Raw genomic sequence first — 21,392 nt, forward strand, 5'->3', positions numbered from 1 at the left:
ATAAAAATGAGTTTGGAAGTTTCCTTCCATTTCTATTTTTTGGAACAGTTTCAGAAAAATAGGTATTAATTCTTCTTTAAATGTTTGGTAGAATTCCCCTGGGAAGCCATCTGGCCCCTGGGCTTTTGTTTGTTGGGAGATTTTTGTTGACTGCTTCCATTTGCTTAGTGGTTATGGTCTGTTCAGGTTTTCTACTTCTTCCTGGTTCAGTTTTGGCAGTTGATACATCTCTAGGAATGTACCCATTTCTTCCAGGTTGTCTAATATGCTGGCATAGAGTTGCTCATAATATGTTCTTAGAATTGTTTGTATTTCTTTGGTGTTGGTTGTGATCTCTCCTCTTTCATTCATGATTTTGTTGATTTGGGTCATTTCTCTTTTCTTTTTGATAAGTCTGGCCAGGGGTTTATCAATCTTGTTAATTCTTTCAAAGAACCAGCTCCTAGTTTTGTTGATCTGTTCTACTGTTCTTTTGGTTTCTAGTTCATTGATTTCTGCTCTGATCTTTATGATTTCTCTTCTCCTGCTGGGTTTAGGCTTTATTTGCTGTTTTTTCTCTAGCTCCTTTAGGTGTAGGGTTAGGTTGTATATTTGAGACCTTTCTTGTTTCTTGAGAAAGGCTTGTATTGCTATATACTTTCCTCTTAGGACTGCCTTTGCTGCATCCCAAAGATTTTGGACAGTTGTGTTTTCATTTTCATTGGTTTCCATGAATTTTTTTTAAGTCTTCTTTAATTTCCTGGTTGACCCATTCATTCTTTAGTAGGATGCTCTTTAGCCTCATGTATTTGAGTTCTTTCCGACTTTCCTCTTGTGATTGAGTTCTAGTTTCAAAGCACTGTGGTCTGAAAATACACAGGGAATAATCCCAATGTTTTGGTACCGGTTGAGACCTGATATATGACCTAGGATGTGATCAATTCTGGAGAATGTTCCATGGGCACTAGAGAAGAATGTGTATTCTGTTGCTTTGGGATGGAATGTTCTGAATATGTCTGTAAAGTCCATTTGGTCCAGTGTGTCATTTAAAGTCTTTATTTCCTTGTTGATCTTTTGCTTAGATGATCTGTCCATTTCAGTGAGGGGGGTGTTAAAGTCCCCCACTATTATTGTATTGTTGTCAATGTGATCCTTTGCTTTTGTTATTAATTGGCTTATCTAATTGGCTGCTCCAATGTTAGGGGCATAGATATTTACAATTGTTAGATCTTCTTGTTGGATAGACCCTTTAAGTAGGATATAGTGTCCTTCCTCATCTCTTATTACAGTCTTTGGTTTAAAATCTAATTTGTCTGATATAAGGATTGCCACCCCAGCTTTCTTTTGGTGTCCATTAGCATGGTAAATAGTTTTCCACCCCCTCACTTTCAATCTGGGGGTGTCTTTGGGTCTAAAATGAGTCTCTTGCAGACAGCATATCGATGGGTCTTGTTTTCTAATCCACTCTGATAGCCTGTGTCTTTTGATTGGGGCATTTAGCCCATTTATATTCAGGGTAAACTATTGAAAGATATGAATTTAGTTCCATTGTATTACCGGTAAGGTGACTGTTGCTGCATATCGTCTGTGTTCCTTTCTGGTCTATGTTGCTTTTAGGCTCTCTCTTTGCTTAGAGGACCTCTTTCTATATTTCTTGGAGGGCTGTTTTGTGTTTGCAAATTCCTTTAGTTTTTGTTTGTCCTGGAAGCTTTTTACCTCTCCTTCTATTTTCAATGACAGCCTAGCTGGCTGTAGTATTCTTGGCTGCATATTTTTCTTGTTTAGTGCTCTGAAGATATCATGCCAGTCCTTTCTGGCCTGCCAGGTCTCTGTGGATACGTCTGTTGCCAATCTAATGTTTCTACCATTGTAGGTTACAGATCTATTCTCCCGAGCTGCTTTCAGGATTTTCTCTTTGTCTCTGAGATTCGTAAGTTTTACTATTAGATGTCGGGATGTTGACTATTTTTATTGATTTTGAGAGGGGTTCTCTGTGTCTCCTGGATTTTGATGCCTGTTTCCTTCCCCAAATTAGGGAAGTTCTCTGCTATAATTTGCTCCAATATACCTTCTGCCCCTCTCTTTCTTCTTCTGGGATCCCAATTATTCTAATGTTGTTTTGTCTTATGGTATTGCTTATCTCTTGAATTCTGCCCTCGGGATCTAGTAGTTATTTATCTCTCTTTTTCTCAGCCTCTTTATTTTCCATCATTTGGTCTTCTATATTGCTGATTCTCTCTTCTGCCTCATTTATCCTAGCACTTAGTGTCCCCATTTTTGATTGCACCTCATTAATAGCCTTTTTGATTTTGACTTGGTTAGATTTTAGTTCTTTTATTTTCCAGAAAGCGTTTCTCTAATAACTTCCATGCTTTTTTCAAGCCAGCTTGTATCTTTAAAATCATGATTCTGTACTCTAGGTCCGACATCGTACTAATGTATTGAGTAGGTTCCTGGCAGACAGTACTACCTCTTGTTCTTTTTGTTGAGGTGATTTTTTCCATCTTGTCTATTTGTCCAGAGGAGAATAGGTGAATGAGAGAACAAAATGCTAACAGGGCAACAACGTCCCCAGAAAATATACTCTAAACAAATCAGAGAAGACCTGAAACCAGGCGACAAGAAAGGGAAAGAAAGAAAAAAGAAAAAGGAAAAAAAAGATAAAGATAAAAGCAAACAAAAACAGAATAAAAAAAACAGAATATGATCAAATATGATCAGGCTGGTGCATAGATCAGTGCCACACACTAGATTTTGGGTGTCTTTTTGTCTGTTAGAAGAAAGTGCCTCCAAAATTTTAAAGAAAGAAAAACTTATATATGTACAAAAATAAGGGTTGATACAACGAAGGGATGGAATATGACTGTAAAATGAAAATTATAAAAAAATTTTATAAAAGGAATTGGTAAGAAGTTGTTTGAAAACAGAAAGAAGAGGATTTAAAAAAAAAGTAAAAAAAAGGGGAGAGAATGTGATCAGGCAGGAGACTAGAACAAAGCCATACACTAGAGATTTAGGGTATATTTTGATCTGTTAGAAGAAACTGTATCTCAAAATTTAAAGAGAGAACAAGTTATATATATATATGCCAAAAATAAGGGTAACTACTATGAAGGGATAGAATATGACTCTAAAAATGAAAAATAAAAATGTTTTTTAAAAAAGGGATTGATAAGATGTTGGTTGAAAAAGGGAAAAAGAAAAATTCAAAAACAATTTTTTAAATTAGAATAAGAAAAAAAAAGAAAGCTAAAAAAATTAACTTTGAAAGACTAAAGAATCATGGTAAAAAAGCCATGAATTCTATGTGCAGTATTATCCTAGCGCTGGAGTTCTGCCGTTCTCATTGATTGGTAAACTTGGTCTTGGCTGGCAGTTCTTGCTGATCTTCTGGGGGAGGGGCCTATTGCCATGGTTCCCAAATGTCTTTGCTGGAGGTGGAATTGCCCCAACCTTGCTGGGTCCGGGCTAAGTAATCTGCTCGGGTTTGCTCTCAGGAGTTTTTTTCCCTGCAAGCTTTCCGTACAGCTTTGGAGGATGAGAGTGAAAATGGCGGCCTCCTAATCTCCACCCCAGAGGATCTGAGAACTTGGGGCCCCACTCCTCAGTGCGCCCCCAAAGAAAAGCAGTCAATCACTCCCATCTCCCCAGTCTCTGGCCGCACTCCGTGCTCACCCAGCCTGTGACTGAGCGTTTCTATCTCTGGCACCCAACTTGGTGTGGAGTCTCCAAACCCAGCAGATCCCTGTGGTGCACTCCCATGCCGCTCCTCCCGGGGGAGGAAGGGGAGTCTTCCCAGATCTGCCACTTGTTGGGTCCCTGCTTCCAGAAAGTGGTCGCTTTTCTGTTCAGAGAGTTTTTGCTATTCTTTTCTTCAATCTCCTGTTGAGTTTGTAGGTGTTCAGAATGGTTTGATCCCTATTCAGCTGAATTCCTGAGACCAGACGAAATCCAGGTCTCCTACTTCTCTGCCATCTTGCTCCGCCCTCCTCCCATTACATTTTAATATTTGGATTATGATATTATAAAAAACTGCAGTAGAAAAAAATACTGGATTTAAAGATAAAAAGAATGAGGCAGTCCAGGCACCCGCTCCACTGTATAGCAATGTGTATTCTTAGGCAAGTTACTTAACCTCTGAATTCCATTTCTGTATCTATAAAATTAGATTAATTCCTCATAATATGGTCATGAATATTAAGTTATTGTATGCCAAAAACATTTTTAAAATGGTAATTCTCAACACAAATGGTAGTATTAATAGTAACAGGAATACTAACCATAGTACAGGGGTACCATTACCTTGACTTGGGTGAACCTTCCAATTTGGGGTGTGTCAAAGGGATTTCTAGCTTTTGCAATTACTTTTTTTTTTCATCCAACAAGAAGCCATAACTTTATTAATGATTGCAATTAGTTTTTAATGAACATATTCAAACTATTCAAACTTCTTTCTCTAAGCAACTTTCAATGTCTTTTCAAATGGATCACATAAATATTAAAATTTGGAACAAAGTCTATTATCTTTCTCCTTCACACTATTTCTCCTTGAGGGCCAATCGGTGATTCTCTCTTCTGTTAACTTATCTCAATTTGCTACTAATGTGGGGATTTAGTAAAGCAATTGAAGAATTCGAGGAAGGGGAAAATTTAGAATAATTCATGAGGAAAATAATTGTTTTGTTTTTCCAAATTGCAGGGTGTGACCTTCAAGAAGCCGATGTGGTTTTCTTTTGTGATGGCTCTGACATGGTCTCCCACTCACAGTTTGTTACCATGACAACTTTCGTGTCAGACTTAATTGATAATTTTAACATTCAGAACCAGAGAATAAAAATCGGGTTGGCTCAATTTGGGAGTGGCTTCCAAAAAATTATCGAGTTGAAAAACTCTCTGACTATACCAGAGTTGAAGACTCAAATTCCAAACCATCACCAAGAGCAAGGGGTTTCCGCGAATTGACCAGGCCCTTAAAAAAGTGAAAGTCATGTTCGATCCGTCTTCTGGTGGGAGAAGAAATGCTGGTGTCCCTCAAACTTTGGTTGTTATCACACCCAGGGATCCCCCCTATGATGTGGCAGATAAAGTGAAAATCCTGAGAAACCTCGGAATTTGTGTCCTGGTTTGGGGCATAGGGGATGTTCATAAGGAGCAACTTCTGCCGATAACAGGAAATTCTGAAAAAATAATCACCCTCCAAGACTTAATAAATTAATGAATGTGGATGTGAAAAAAAAGAATGGTTCGTGAAATCTGCCAGAGCTGCGGGAAAACCAGTAAGTGCTCCCCTTGGTCTTTTTTGTTTTTGATTTAATTGCCACCTTCCTGGGCTTCATTTCCCAAGGTATCCTGGGGGCTGGCTCTAGTTGAACACATTTTTTCGAATAGGATGCAGCGAGAATAGACCTCTCCTCTGTTTCCAGGAAGCTTGGGATCAGCCAGCCTTGCTCAGAGATGAGGAAAAGGGTACAGAGGCTGGAGGAAGTCCTGGGTTGTGTCCTCTGGTCAGCCCTGTCCCCTCACTGCAAGCCAGCCTTTGTGCCCCTCTTACCACTGAGAGTCAGTCTCCTATTTCTGCTCCCTCCACTTGTGGGCAGGCCGAGAATAATGCCTTGTGTCCAGTGGGAAGTAAGTAAAACAGACACTGGCTGGTTGGCAGCTTTACTAAGTTTTTTAAACCATCTTGTAAGGGACTTGGTGTTCCTGTGTGTGTGTCTGTGTGTTTGTCTGTTTGAGCCTATGTGTGGGCATATTTTCTTCTTCTTTTAATGATGGCATTTGTATAATCATAATACAGTAAAGATTTGAATTTGTCCTTAGTGATTATTTGATTCCCAGAGGTCACAAACACCAATGGCTGCAAAGGCCAGGAGGGTAAGGTAAGTGAGTCAAGAGGGCAGGGAGGGAAGGAAATGAAGGGATAACAATGAGCCATCTGATGGTGAGGCCAAAATTCACTCCAGCTGAGAGTCACTGTGTAGGACTCAGGTTCTGTACATTTGGGCTAGGAGTTGAGAGGAGAGTACCTCAGGATATAACATTTTGTGGAATCTGTACAACATGCAGAAATTCCTTGGCGTGCTTCTGTTCCTAGAGTTATGGCTGAAACCACTTCTTTCACAAAATGGGTTGGTCTTTCCAAGCTCTCCAGATCTTCTACACCCCATTTGGGATGCTCGGCCGGAAGCAGATTACAGTGGTGGAAAAGGCTCTGGCACCGGAATCCGAAAGCCAGGGTTCTTGCTCTGGTGCAGTAGCAGCAACCTCCAGGAATCATGATTTCCTCACGTGTAAAATGAGCAACTGGGCTGGGTCAGAAGTGATCAAATGGCGACTTGCAGCTGAGTTGTGTTGGTCCTGTCTGCTGTTGACAAATTGTTAAAATTAGTTGACAGCTTTTACAAACTGAATGTTTCACATGAAAAATAGAAGATTTCAGGCTTTCCTTGGAAAAATCAGGCAATCTGACCACACTGGGCCCCTTCTCCCGCATGGCTACTCTCAGTGGGAGTTGAGCAGTGAACAGATGGGTTGTTGTTCTCCATTCATTCTCTTTGCTTGCTCCCTGTCCCTCTAACTCCTTTACATTATCCACCTGGCCTTCATAGCCATTTGTGTTTGTGACCTCTGGATTAAATAATCTTTAAGGATATTTCAAATATTTAATATGTTATGATTATATGAATCATAATATGTCATCATTAAAAGAAGAAAATAGGCATGTGCGCACATGCACACACATTCACACACACAGCCAGCCACTGAAAATGAGGCTAAACCATGATTGGAGCTTGAAATAGCTATTGGAACTTGAAATATTTGAAAGAGGAGAGAGGAAATACCTGTGCTGATCAAGCAGCCATTATCTTCCTTCTTGAACACTGGATACTAGGGACCCTCCAGCCCTGGGCCATGCCATGACTGCTCTTCTTTTTTCTGCCTGGTCAGCTCTTCCTTGCTCCTGTCTACTTATTAATCTGGCCTCATTTCCCTTGGTCTCCAGATTGCTTTATGGACATAGTGGTCGGGTTTGACATTTCCACTCACCTGCTGGGGCAGCCGCTGTTCCATGGCCACCCCCGGCTGAAATCCTACCTCCCAGGCATCTTAGAGGACATCACCTCCATCAGGAGGGTCAGCTGTGGAGCAGGCACAGAGGTGCAAGTGAATGTGGCCTTCAAGGTGAACAATGACCAAGAATTCCCTGCCAAGTTCCAAATCTACCAGAAAGCAATATTTGACAGCCTGCTGCAAGTCACTGTCAATGGCCCAACTCATCTGAATGCACAGTTCCTGCAGTCGCTGGGGGATACATTTAAGGATAGATCTAAATCCCAAGGACAGGTACTCATATCACATTCAATCTCTCATCTCCACATTCTTTCATTTCTTCCTCCCCAATTATATATTTCATTTTCACATCATTTCATCCTCTGCTTTTCTCTTCCTCTAGGTGCTACTCATCTTTTCAGATGGTCTTGGGGGTGAAAGCGAGATAATGCTTGAAGATCAATCGACCAGGCTCAGAGAAGCAGGTACTGAGTTGCAAATTTAAGTGGTGAAGCATAGAATATGCTAACAAGTCCCTTCTTACTCAGGTGTTGTAGATCTTGGGGTCTGTCTGGCCACTGGTAGCAGATGCTGTTGATGCCTCCCCAAACCCTGTTGACGCCTCCCCAAACCCTGTTGACCAGCCTGTACACTCATCTCCCAAATGCCACAAATGCCATGGCTAGGTACTTATACCTGTGCCCTTCTACAGTCATGTGTCCTTGACTGACCTGAACCATTACCTTGGAGTGGGGGTGGGTTTATACCACGTCCCACCTGGAAATGGAAGGGGATAAAATAAAAATAAATAAATAAATAAATAAATAAAATTAAAAAATTGATATAGGGATAAAAAGCCTAGCACCCATGCCTCAAGCGGGTCAACTCTGATATAGTTTACAACCCGGAGTCCGTCATGAATCATACCAAGTTGAAGATTTTACTGAGACACATTCTTGCTTACAACTTTCCCCTCCCTTTCCTCCACCTCTTTCTCCCTCAATAAACCACGTACACACAAATTCCTCTCTTAGATTCTGCTTCCAGGGCTCCTGACCTAGGACACTCCCTACTGTTTCTGATTATTCATGTGAAAGATAGCCACACAGATCTTGAAAAACACTTCTTAGGATATATATATATCCCCAATCTATGTCAGTTTCAGACTGAACTGGGAGCTAAATGCAGAAGTTGAGAGTCTTATACAGTGACATGAGGCTCCAGTGATTGTCAGATGGGGTGCATTATTTGAGACTTCCTGGGTATAGACTCACACTGGCTTCTGGGGTTTAATGTCCACAAGCAACCTCCCTAGAGGCCACAAAATTTCCTGCTTGATTGCTGGGTTGTATCATTCTCCTTTCCCACTGTTCTGGGCACATCACATTCCTCAGTACAGCCTCTGGTTCTTTACAGGGTCTGGCTCCGCTCCCCACTCTGGCCTTCCCTCACTCCCCACACAGCATCTTAGGCACACAGAGCCACCCCCTTCTTCCTCCAGCACGCTTCACACCTCAGTCCCCCAGGCCTCCATTCCTGGCATACACTTTTCTTCTACCTAGAACTCTCCCCATCTCAGCTCCTCCCCAGTTCTTCTCCACCTTCTGTCTCTGGTTCTCTGCCTTGACCAGCTTCCATTCATCCTTCAGGATCAGCGTAGATGTCAGTTCTTCCCAGAAACTTTCTACGGCTTTCTAAGGCTAAGCTGGGAGCTTTTCCTTTAGGCTTTCAAAGCACCCTGCCATTCCCTCTCAGGACATTTACCACTACGGAGCAGCCATCTGATTGCTGTCCACCTTTTCCATTGGACTGGACAGAATGTGCCTATCCTATTCATCTTGTGTCCCTGGTATAATGATTAATACATAATAGGCTTCTAATAAGCCAAGATTTGCTTAATGAAAGTTGGGTAGAGTAAATGGACTAATGAGTGAATTAATGAGTGAGTGAATGAATGAATGAATGAAGTCCTCGCTATGGCCAGGTGTTCACCCTGGGCTTTCCTCAGGCTCATAGGGCCTGGGCACCCAGGGGTGTTTGGCCATGGAGATGACTTTGAGAACGATTATTAATTTACATCGAGAAAAATTCAGAAAACCTCTGAAGATGAACAATGCCCTTTCTTAAAAATTGCTTTCAAATACCCAAGAATTGAATCAAAACTTGGTGGTGAAGCATTAAACAGTTTTCTGCTAGTGTTTTTCTGTCGGGTTTGAAGCCTGAACAAGCAAGTAAGCCTGTTGGGTTCTTCATACATCAAGAGTCCTACTTCTTCTTATGTTTCCTTTTCCCTTTTCTGGTTCTCTGAACATCACTCATCGAGTAGAAATATGATGGGCTTTCCTTCTCTTTCATGTGCGACCCCTTTGGTTTTGAATCTCTTATGTTTACTGATTAGGACTTGATGCTCTGCTGGTGGTGTCCCTAAACACGACTGCCCACGATGAGTTTTCCAGCTTTGAGTTTGGAAAGGGATTTGATTACAGAACTCACCTGACCATTGGCACGAGAGAAGTGGGCAAGATGCTGTCACAGTACCTGGTGAGCTGTGGAGCAGAAATGCAGTTATTCAAAAGGCCATCGGAATGAAATTGGAGTTTTGATGAGTATTTCTAGAGACTGCCTTACTTGCCCCACTAAATGAAGTGCATGATCTTTAGTAGATGAAAAAGTATGAAAGACCAGAGCAGTGTATTTTTATTTTTGTGTGTCCGTCCCTCCTTTATCATCTCACCAAATGAATGTACGGGGAATAAAAAAAACAACCAGCCCCTAGTCACACAGAAAAACTCCCAGCAGTTTATACTGCAGAAATCCCCAGAAAACAAGAGTCTGTCAAGGAGGAGCCAACTAGTCTTGTGCAGACTTAGCCTGCGGCCATCCGTGTGGCAGGTGCCCTTTCTATAGACAGGTCATTTCCTGGGAGAGGGAATGATGCATCTCAGTTGCTAGCTCGGTGCCCTGTCTTCAGTATTAAGTCAAAGAGCACCTCTGATCCTCTGCAGCCCCTCCCCCAAAGAGAGAGGATGGCCGTGTAGGTGGTGCATTATGATCTATATGAATACGGTTCTTATGCCGTGAAGTTCCTGACCATTGTTGCTCACTCAAGGTTGCTTTTTCCAGGGAAACATTGCAGAGAAGACTTGCTGCTGCACATTTTGCAAGTGTTCAGGGCCTCCAGGTTCTCATGGATCCCGAGGACTACGAGCCACGAAGGTGCCATTCAGTTGTGAAACTATTTTACCCAGTGTGCCTTGATTTGGTGGGTGGGACTGAGGCCAAGTAGTGCACTTTGCAGCTTTCACTTGATGCTGATGTAATTGCTTTGGGGATTTATTCCATGCGATTTCTGTGGTATAGGAGCCAGTTCAGAAGGACTCACTTTTGATACTGCCGTTAAGAATGACTCCCATTTTTCTTACATATCGTTTGTGACGTCGTTCCTTGGTTTTGCAATTTATACTTTCACACCTGCTTTAAACAGTTTGAAGAGTGCAAGAGGTGTTAGAAACAGTGGCGAAGGTTGTATTTCCTCAGTCATGAATGAAATTGAACCTCAAAAAGAGCAAAGCATTGCAGATTAATAGCCCTTTAAAAATGAATTCTAGAAGATCAGTTACACAACAACAGCTTAAATAAATATGTCATGGTGTCTTCATTAATGGAATGCTCTAAGGTGCTGAGGCTGAATGAACTACAGGTACATATAACAGCATGAATAAGTTTTACAAACACAGTAATGGCAAAAACAAAGAAACAAAACAAAACGCAGAAGCATACATAGAGTATGATTCCATTTATAAAAGGTTTGAAAGGAGGCAAAACTAACTTATGTCTAGGGGTGAATAATTCAGTAATAAAGTATAAAAAAGGCAAGAAAGTATTGTCATAAAAGCCAGGAGTGTGCTCCCTGGGGTGGGGTGGGGGTGGGAGTGACTGGCATTGGGAGGGCAGCGGGCTGCATCTGGGTGCCAGTGATGTCCTATTTCTTGGCCTGGCTGGTGGCTACATGGATGTTCACTTTATAATAATTAAGCTGTGACTTTATATTTCATTTATTTTATGTGCTTTTTCAAATGCATTTTAGATATCATAATTAAAAGGAGTCTTTTTTTTTTTTTTTTAAGAGAGCAAATGTAATACTTGCTCATGAGTTCTGCATTGTGCATCCTTGTGGGTACATGATCTTGGCCTTTTTACCGAGTTACGATGTTTTGTTTAGCACAGTTTCCTCTCTCCTCACTTTGCTCTGGTCAGTATTAGAGTTACATTCCAAGAGCACAGCTCCCAGGTGTACTAAGCAGACAGGCAGGACCTGTGTTACACGGTGAGGAAAGCAAACCTCTGATTAAACCTTTGCCACCAATAAGCCACAAGGCAGTTAAACCACACGTGGCAGAGGGAGAAGTGATCACAATTGAAATGTATGTAACCTCCTTGTTGGGAGAAGTGCTTTTTCTTCCTTTATCTCTCAGAAAAGCAAAAGGAAATAAAATGATCTCTGGAAATGTGATCGATTTGCCTTCTAGAAGAGTTGTAGGGGCCACAGCTGCCCACCATGCAGCCCCTCAGGCACAGGATCTGCCCCGACGCCCTGAGCTGCAAAGTGGGCTCCGCAGGTCAGCCTCTGGTAGGAGTCAGGGGTTGTCAGACTCTTCCCAGACTCAAAGCCACCCCTGTAGACGCTGCCACCAAGTTGAAGGGAGGGACTTGTCTACAATGCCTAACGATTTCACAAGTTCAGATTGAAGAAAGCTGCTGAAATGTATTTTCTCTCTATCCTCCCAGGGTTCTCCAGGTCTGAAAGGCAGCAGAGGACACCGGGGAGAGGACGGAGACCCTGTAAGTTTTTCTGACCCTCCTACCCCCAACACAAGCAATGATTTTCTTTTGCATGGACAGCTTTATGTTCCTACAGAAAGGGTTTTGTTTATATGGGGGGTTTTGGTGGTTTTGAAAGCAGATTGCTTCCCCCCCCCCTTTTTTTTTGGTCTGGATCATAAGCACTCACCAAATCCACTTTTCAGGGAAGGAGGGAGCAGGCTCACCCACATGTTTCCTGGTATGTTTTATCAGTGGCAGGGAGCGGGGCATGGTCCTGTCTCCCCTACGCAGGGCAAAGTAGGACTAGATACTAGTGAGAAGCTATCTTTGGACCTGGAGCTCAGTGCTTAGTACATGGAAAGGCATGACTTCATGGTTCCATGCAACACAGAGGTTTTCTAATCTCAGTCTTTGATCCTAAAACCAGAACTCTCCTTTGGTTCATTAATCGAATTATGAGAATAGATTTGAAGGAACTGAAACACTTGAGTGGCTCTGTTTGTGGTGGGGAAAGTTCAGGAAGCATCCAGCCTGCATCTCCATCCCCTTAGAATCAAGCTAGCTCTCCGTCTGGGCAGCAATATTTAAAATAAAATTAAATCTGGGCAGGTATAATTAAAAGCATAGGTTTGGTCAGGCAGCCAAGGGCTGACCTAGACAAGAAACCTTAGCAACACACTTAACTTCTTGACTCTCAGTCTCCTGCTCTATAAACTGATATATTCCTCTAAGGCTCTAGTGCTGACCTAGTTTACAAAATGACCACTGAGGGGAATGCTCTAACCCACCCACCACATACCTGCAGAGGGGTCTTGGAGCCCACCCAGGTAGCATGGAGGTCCTTGAGCGTGGCTGTCTGGCCATGACCCACATCTGGCTAACAGTCCAGTCAACAGGAAGTCAAAATGTTTCAGCATCTCTCAGCAACATGTGGCCATGAGCAAGGCCTCCTGTTTTCCTGGGAATAATCTTCAGAATAAAAAAAGCAAAGCAGGAGGAAAGAAAATCCCTTCTCCCCTCCGCTACCAGGAAGGAAAGAATCAAGCTCATTGCTAAACAATTATTTATCCCAACAGCAAACCCTAAGCACCCATTCTGCACCCAGATCTGACTGAGCCAGGCACAAGGGACATAATTGGGTAAAGAGACAGTGAGGGGTTCCTGCCCTCAAGGAGCCCCACATTCCTTTTCTCTGGAGATTCATTTTACTCTAGCATTTACCTGTGTTTAAATATTTCCTGGGAGAAACAGGATTGATGGGAGACACACACATCATTGACCTTGAGCACTCTTCCCCCAGTAGATGGTCTGACTTTGGGGCTCTTTTACCTGGTGCTCACCTTTCTGTGAGCACTAGCACTTCCCATCCTTGAGTTCTTGTAGTAGTGGCCTGTCCCATCAATGGCTTCTACTCAGCTCTGGTCCTCTGGGACCAGCTTGCTTCAGTACCATCAGCAGTGCTGGCTTTTCCAGGGCAGCACTGGGACCTTGGGTACTGTGCCAGGGCCAACAGGTATTACTGGAGTATTTGAAAGGTGGCTGGAAGGGGAAGCGTCTTCCAAAACTTTTGTTGTGCTGCCTAATGAGGACAGTGAAGCAACTGGGCTCATCCTGCATCTCTGTGAGATCTTGGGTCTGTAAGGAAGCCCCCAAAGTTGACGGGGAAGGCGTTTGAATAGAGGGGAAAACCAGAGTTAAACGAATGCATTTGTGGAAGGCTGTGCTTTGTGTGGGGCTCAGAGTGCTCCTGTGCTCTAGCTTCAGTCGTAAAAAGCAAACAAACTGCTCGCAACTTCTGGCAAAAGAGTCACTTTGGATACCTGTTTGGTTGCTTTTTCTTAGGGAAGACGAGGAGAAATTGGACCCCCAGGAGATAAAGGGATTACTGGATGTCCAGGGGAACAAGGTCAAAAGGTAAGGCTCTGCTGGAAATGTGATTTTGAATTCCCTACAACATGCTCTGTGTCTCTCTTCCTTCCCTCCCTCCTTTTCTCTCTCCCACCACCCCCCTTTGCCATTCTCCAGTTACATGTCAGTGTCCTCACCTGTGGACTAATTCTGCTTCTTAGAAATCTCAATGAGTTCAGAGCATTCATTCAATCCATCTATCATCCCTTTGTGGTTAGAGAGCCAGAAGCAATTAAAGGAACACACAATCACCTTCTTTAGGGAGGCAACACCTTCTTGCTCCAACAGCCTGTGAATCCACCTGCTGTCTGTCTTTGACATGTCAGTGAGAGAGATTTCATCTTTTACAGGGAGCCAAAGGATTTTCTGGACGTAAGGTACTGTAGTGTCTTCTCAGTCCAATTTGATTTCCCGATGGGATTAGTTTCCCAAAAAGCATGTGGCAGAGCCCTCCTCTGACCTGATGGTGCTCCATTGTCCCTTAGGGAGAGCAAGGAGAGGATGGGATTGACGGGCTGGATGGGGAAGAGGTAAGCCATCTTTCAGGTTACCATAACATTGTCACGAGGTTGTATTTCTCTTTAAATGGGAATTTTGTTTTCCTTGACTTCTTTTAGGGCTTTCGTGGATTTCCTGGGGAAAAGGGAGAAAAAGGTGATCCAGGATCTCAGGTAACACTTTCAATACATCAAAGAAGGAGAATTTGGTAAGAGAGACAGTCTTAACTGCTGTGTAGCAGTGCTTAGTGGGGAAACACTGACAGCCGACTTGACCACAAAATGAAGTTCTGTTACTACTGAGTAGATGCTACAGTCCCGTTTGGGAATTTTCAAGAATTCCAGCGAGAAGGAATTGAGGCATGCAAGGTTCTTCTATGGGCATATTCCTCAGAAGTCTGAAAATGAATGTTTTTGCTTGTCAGCGGCTTCCATGTTCTCTTTATTGCATCAGGAAAAAAAAAAAACCCAACATAAAAAGCAAGGGAAAAATACAGAATTATTTTGGAGACCTTGCTATAGCAAATCACAGTGAAACATTTTTTACCTTAAATTTGTTTCAATACTTATTAATATGTCCCTACTTAGTACCAAGCAGCTCAGTTTTTATGTTCTGATCCATTTATTTATCCAATATTTTGAATACCTGGCATGTGCCAAGCACTGAGTTAAGTGCTAAAGATTCAGAGATGAACCACACTGTCCTTGTCCTCAAGGATCCCTGGCCGTAGAAAGACAGATATATTAATAGCTAATGACAGTGCAGAATGCGATTGAGGCCATGTTGTAGGCAGCTACATGAGAGTCTAGAGAAGGGCACCTAACTCAGCAGGGTAGGGAGCAAGTCCAGGAAGTCTTCCTAGAAGAAATGGTCCCTGAGCTGAAGATGATAGGCATTAGCAAGACATGGAGGAAGGGATTCCAGACAGAGGGAACAGCACAAGCAAAGACATGCAGGCTTGGGGCACTGCAAGTTGAGCATTAGAGCTCAGGTAGAGGGAGGTGAGGCTCTAGAGGTGGTGGGAAGAGGTTGGGAAGGCACTGGTGGGCCATGTGGAGGAGTTAGGCTCTTAACCATTAAGCAATTGTGAGTCTTTGAATGATTTTAAGTACAGGGACCACAATTGAATTTGAATGTCAGAAATATTACTTGGCAGTAGTATGGAGGATGTGTCATATGATACATAGATACAAGGCAAAGATGAGAGGATCTAGAATAATTGAGGTGAGAAGTGATGAAGGCTTCAAGTAAAGCAACGTCGGTGAGAACAGACACAAGACTTACGAAGAACCTAGCAGGGCCCGGGCTGGAATGAGCAGCTAGAGCGCAGGATTGAAGAAAGTGCTCATTCTCAGAATTATGCAAAGTGTGAGTGTCTCCCTAAATTTTGCACCCTGTGGTAACTTGCTTCTCTTACTCTAGTTCTGGCTCTGGGACATAAGGTCTCTAGATGTAGGTGATCAGAGACGCAGGAAATGAGTAGTCAGTCAAAATGCCTTCAAGGACCCTGGTTTGGACAAGCTGAATTGGGAACACTTGAGTTTGAGGTGACAAGTGGAACATTCCTGTGAAGGTTTCCAGTGGGCAATTTAATTATAACTGTCAGAAGTTCCTAGACCGGCTGCGATGTCCAATACACTACTACTAATATATGACAATTTAAATTCAAATTAGTGAACATGAAAAATTCTGCTCTTCAGTTGTCCTAACCACATTTCATGTGCTCAGTAGCTACCTATGGCTAATGGCTACCATGTTGGACAATGCAAATATAGAGCATTTCTATTACTGCAGAAAGTTCTGTCAGATGTGCTATGCTAAATCATGAGAGTTTTCCCATTGCTCAGCCTCACCATAGGTAATCCTATAGGCTTAAAACTGCACTGAGTATTGCTTGAGAAGTCTGAGGAAACTGGCTGGGAGAGAGGAACATGGATCATTTCATCTGATTGGTTTTCTTGCCCCCAAAACACACACTTGACATTTTAACACCATTATAAAACCCTCATACAAGCTAACTCAGAAATTTTTTTTTTTTTTCCAGGGCAGCCCAGGTTCCAGAGGCCCCCCTGGGGGATATGGGGAGAAGGGCTTTCCAGGAGATCCTGTAAGTTACTTGGGTCTAGTTGACTCTGAATTGTGTAGTTGCTCCAAGTTGCTCCCTCCTTTCCCATGTGTCTCCCATTAACCTATAGGTGAAGGCTTGTCTTGGGAGTCGGCATAGTAGGTGTTGACTGAGACTTAACTGCTTAGGAAAAAAATCTGTGTGCATCTGATCTTGGCTGATTATATTGGAAATTTGGAGCTGGGAAATGTTCCATCCTAATCACCCTTAGTGTTATGTTGAGACTTTCAAGTTCCTTTTGGGGAGAAATTTCCATAATTTTGCTTATTGGGCTTCTAATCTTACAGATTCCATATTTGCAGACTTGATTAAAAAGGAATCTTATTGCGGGCGCCTGGGTGGCTCAGTCTTTAAGCGTCTGCCTTCGGCTCAGGTCATGATCCCAGGGTCCTGGGATCGAGTCCCACATCGGGCTCCCTGCTCAGCGGGAAGCCTGCTTCTCCCTCTCCCACTCCCCCTGCTTGTGTTCCTGCTCTCGCTGTCTTTCTCTGTCAAATAAATAAATAAAATCTTTAAAAAAAAAAAAAAGGAATCTTATTGCATCTCTAAGGGAGTAGCATAAGCATGTTTGGACTAGTGCATCACTGAAGCTGCCAATACAGAGAAGAGAAAATCATCATGGTGTCTGCAGGTGGTCTTTAGCAAACACTCTTATCGCTTCATTTGTCACCAAACCCTCTTCAAACTTGGGGATATATTATTGTCATTTTTTCAAAAATCTATCAGTTGCAAATATGGTGAATTTTCTCTTACCCTTCCTTACTTAACCCAAATTAGCTTACTACTTGAATATTGTACCATGGTATTTGGAAAAAAAAAAAAAAGCTGATATTTCTTTGTTCTAAAATACTTTTTAAATCTTCCTCTAGGGTTATCCAGGACAAAACAGTAACATCAAAGGACAAAAGGGCTCCAAAGGAGAACAAGGAAGACAAGTAATTGGATCTATTTTACAGACATAGAATCTATAGACCTATTTTACATATGTATGAATGACTAATTCTGTTACTGAGCTGAGACTTTCATAAAGTCTAAATTAATTACTTAGTAAAATATGTAACCCTTCTATAATTGAATAACACCCCTAAGTTCATATGTAGAAGAGCCTTATTTCCTGAAAACAAGACACATCTGTAGTAGGTTACACTTCCATGGGTAAAATTATTAAGTTTCTGGCAGGTGATATTATATGGGGAAACTGCTAGTTAGCAGTGCATGTTGCTATACCATTTTCCTCTTTAATAGATACAGACCCAATAGTGTTAATATGCAGAAAGATTCTAGCATGATACATTTGTTCTGCTGTTTTAATAGTGCATGAGGTTTTTATGCTGATGTAGTTATTCAGAATCTTGTGTCTTACAATCTTGGGGAAACAATTGTATTTCTAGGGTAGAACTGGACAGAAAGGGACACCAGGCAATCCCAATTCCAGAGGAAGTAGGGTAAGTATTTCCGTGAACGTTTATTTTCTGTCCTTATCACCTGAAGGTGCCACAGAAGCATTCACAATATTTGCCACTGCAGAGCTGGCTGGTCCAGGGCTGATACATTGGTACTATTGTCATTTGGGGCCAGATGATGTGAGGGGCTATCATGTGCTTTTATAGGATGTTTCAGAGCATCCCTGTTCTCTACCCACTAGATGTCAGTAGCTCACTCCCCCCAAGTTGTGATAGACAAGAATGTCTGCAGATTTTGCCAAATGTCTGGGATGAGGGTAGTGGGGAATGGGGGGGGGGGGCGGGCAAAATCACTCCTTCTTGAGAACCTCTGTGACAGTCTGCCTTCCTCTTTCCACCTTCCAGAAGCTTTTGAATGTCTTTGGAGAGTCAGTGCCTTTAACATGAAAGCCCTCCTCCAGCAGCTTAGCATCTTTGAGCTTCTGTAAGAAAATTGGGTAAACATACTCTCTTTCTCTTCAAGTGTTGCCAATGGGAAAGAAGAGTTACAGATAAGTTTCTCCTGAATGAACCAAAACACTGGTGACTAGGGCCAAGCCTGTGGCAACCTTGAGACCCTAGGACAACTTTATAGCATCTCATGTGATATGAAGCCTAAAACAGGGATATTAGATTTTCCCTTCTTTTTAAGGAACAACCAAGAAAATCACTTTTCTTTTTGTGGACTACTGAAGTGAGAGGTGACATTTCCAATGTGTTAGAAACCCTTTTATTGGGTGCCTGGGTGGCTCAGTTGGTTAAGCGTCTGCTTTTGGCTCAGGTGGTGATCCTGGGGTTCTGGGATCAGGCTCCCTGCTCAGAGGGGAACCTGCTTCTCCCTCTGCCTCTGCCTCCCCTCCTCCATCTCCCATGAATAAATAAATAAAATCTTAAAAAAAAAACCTTTATCATGCACTCAGAATGGAGATTATAAAAAGACAATAATGCACAGAGCCCTAGATTTATTTGGCCCCGAGCTTTATTCAAGAGGGAACTGAAAATACTTGGCTTGCTTTTCTATTACAGATTTGGAGTCTTCTCATCACTTTGAAGGCTGTGGCTGATTGCCTTTCTCTCTGGAATAGATAGTAGAGAAATGTGTTTTAATTCCTCTTGCCTTTGTTTATCTTGAATCATAGTTCTTAAGGGATAAGATCTATGGTCAGATGGCTTAGGTGTCCCGGTGCTTCTGGTAAAAATTCTTTGGGACTTTGCCCTCTCTCCACACAAGAGAATTAAAATTAACTGGAGGAAGCAGCAGAGCAGCAAGATGCCCCAGATGCAATGAATTTTAAAGATAAATAGGTATTTTTGTTGGTTTAAGAGAAAATACTCTTAGTTTGAGAGAGCTTTGTAACTGCCACCATCAATCAAGCACTTTTTGAAAAGAGCTGCTAGGGGTGGGGCTGGGGATTACTACTTGGACAAACCAGCCAATGACTTTAAGTCAGTTCAGAGACAGGAGGCTCTCAGCCTCCCTCTCCCATCTTCATCCACATCCCTGCCCACCTCCTACCTTGGTAACCAGTTTTCTCCTGAATTGAACAAGGCATTGTGAATATAAAACAGCATCAAGCTTTTCTACCTCTTCCCCCACCTTTCCAGTGAAGGCCAGAATTCTCTCTGAGGGTCAGAGGATCTTAAGTAGGTGACAGGTTCTAAGAACACAAGCAAACGTGTAAGACACTGCCTCCTCTGTGACAGAATTCCAACTTAGGCAAGTTAATTGTACCAGCTGTTGCCAAAACAGTGGAGTGATGTACTGAGAACCAGAGGACCTGAAATGACATTCCAGGCCCCTTGGTTTTAGCCTACCACACACAAATGCTTATAAATAATAGCACTTATACTTCTGTAGCATTTATTTTGTGCCAGGTCCTGATCAGATCACTCTCAAATATTAAATCCTCATAACAAACCTAATAGGTAGATACTGTTATTATATCCATTTTACAGATGAGAATACTCAAGGACCCTTGGGCAACTTGCCCAGGATCAGGATAGGTAGCAAGTGGCAGAACTGGGGTTTGGACCCAGACCATCTCACTCCAGAGTCTGGGGTCCTAACCTCCCGGCTAAGACTTATTGCACAATTGCTCTGTGCCACACAGGCTTTAAGGGGCAGTGTCGAGCTCAAGAGTGCCTGACTTCTAAAGACACATCCCTAAACATTGTGCAGTATTGTCTGATGTGGAATAAATGTTCTTTTACCCTTTTTAATGGAATTATGACATCGCAGGATAACAGTGGCCTCAACTTCTGTTTGCCATTTCTTCCCTACTTTCATATGTCAAGAGCTCTATAGTCACCTCAAGGTACAAAGAGCTGACAAGGTACAATGGATAACTTCTCCCAAAGGGCATTTGCATTTTGAAAGGAGAGTCCCTGAGTGGGGGGCAGAACCCCAGTGGAGGAATTCCTATCATCAGCCAACCTGGTGGAGATGATACTTGGTCAGGTAGTTCACTCGAAGGAACTCTAGAAGGTAGGCAGCTGAGAGAAAACCGATTCTCAAATAATTTCCATGGCTATCTTTCTGAATGCATGAATAGAATTATTTTATTTTATTTTATTGTTATTTTTCGATGTTTTATTTTTTAATTTAAATTCAATTAGCCAACATTTAGTACATCCTTAATGTCAGATGTAGTGTTCAATAATTCATAGAATTTTTTTTAAAGTCCTTAGGAGGGCATGTGACGTAATGAGCACTCGGTATTATATCAGACTGATGAAGCACTGACCTCTACCTCTGAAACTAATAATACATTATATGTTAGTTAATTGAATTTAAGTAAAACTTTTTAAAAATAAAGTCTTTGTCTTGTACCTAAAGTAATCATAGTTGTTTATCACAATACAAAGTAAATTGATGGTTGAGATATTCCACAGCTCGCTCAAAGGGGCAGGGGCGAGGGGGGCTTGAGGGTACAGATTTTATTGTTGCTGTTTAGGCGGAAAGAAGTTAGGATCTGAGATCTGAATCATCTGCCTTGATCACAGTCTGGAAAGGACGGGGTGTGGCAAAACAGCCACTAGGGGGAGAGCCTGAGCTGGCAACATGGAAATCACCTCTGGTTAAGTGCAGGCAGATTTCTGGCTTCAGAGATCAGCCCCTTTCTCAGATGAGTGTGGCAGTGCCATTGGACCACCACATAGTTGAGCAGACCCCATCAGCCATTTCCTTCTTGTAGAATTCCATGGAAACAAACCTCAGCGGGCCCATGTGAAGCACTGAATCTCACAATTTTTACTCTCCCTAAGATACTTTCAGGGCCTCGGACAGAGAGATGGAGAGGACACAGCTTGTTCTCACATAGGAAGCCTCTGATTAGCAGAAAGTACTTTGTGGACTTGCTGAAGAGGGAAAGATAGAAGACAGGTTCTTCAGAATGATTTGGTTCTCCAAACAGCCTCCCGAATAGTTGTCAGAGGCTGTTAGACTGGAGCTGGATCTGTAACGACTTTCAGATTGGCTTTCAATCAATCCCCCAAATGTTAGTCTATAATGAAGTGCCCAGTGTGAAAACTTGTCTTTGGAAAGTGCCTTGGGGAAGCCATTTCTG

General features: G+C 42.4%; 1 protein-coding gene across 1 annotated transcript in view; it reads left to right on the plus strand.

The window, feature by feature from the left end:
• The window catches only part of COL6A5 (collagen type VI alpha 5 chain), a 157,919-nt gene that overhangs the window by 76,303 nt on the left and 60,224 nt on the right, over positions 1-21,392 (plus strand). The window contains 14 exon segments of the mRNA XM_027584713.2: positions 4,679-4,902; positions 4,904-5,255; positions 6,983-7,323; positions 7,433-7,514; positions 9,428-9,570; positions 10,153-10,245; positions 11,818-11,871; positions 13,696-13,767; positions 14,112-14,138; positions 14,247-14,291; positions 14,379-14,432; positions 16,304-16,366; positions 17,254-17,319; positions 17,776-17,829. Coding sequence (XP_027440514.2) covers positions 4,679-4,902; positions 4,904-5,255; positions 6,983-7,323; positions 7,433-7,514; positions 9,428-9,570; positions 10,153-10,245; positions 11,818-11,871; positions 13,696-13,767; positions 14,112-14,138; positions 14,247-14,291; positions 14,379-14,432; positions 16,304-16,366; positions 17,254-17,319; positions 17,776-17,829 — 1,670 coding nt within the window.

Source organism: Zalophus californianus, chromosome 1 (genome assembly GCF_009762305.2).
Source record: "Zalophus californianus isolate mZalCal1 chromosome 1, mZalCal1.pri.v2, whole genome shotgun sequence".
Classification (NCBI taxonomy): Eukaryota; Metazoa; Chordata; class Mammalia; order Carnivora; family Otariidae; genus Zalophus; species Zalophus californianus.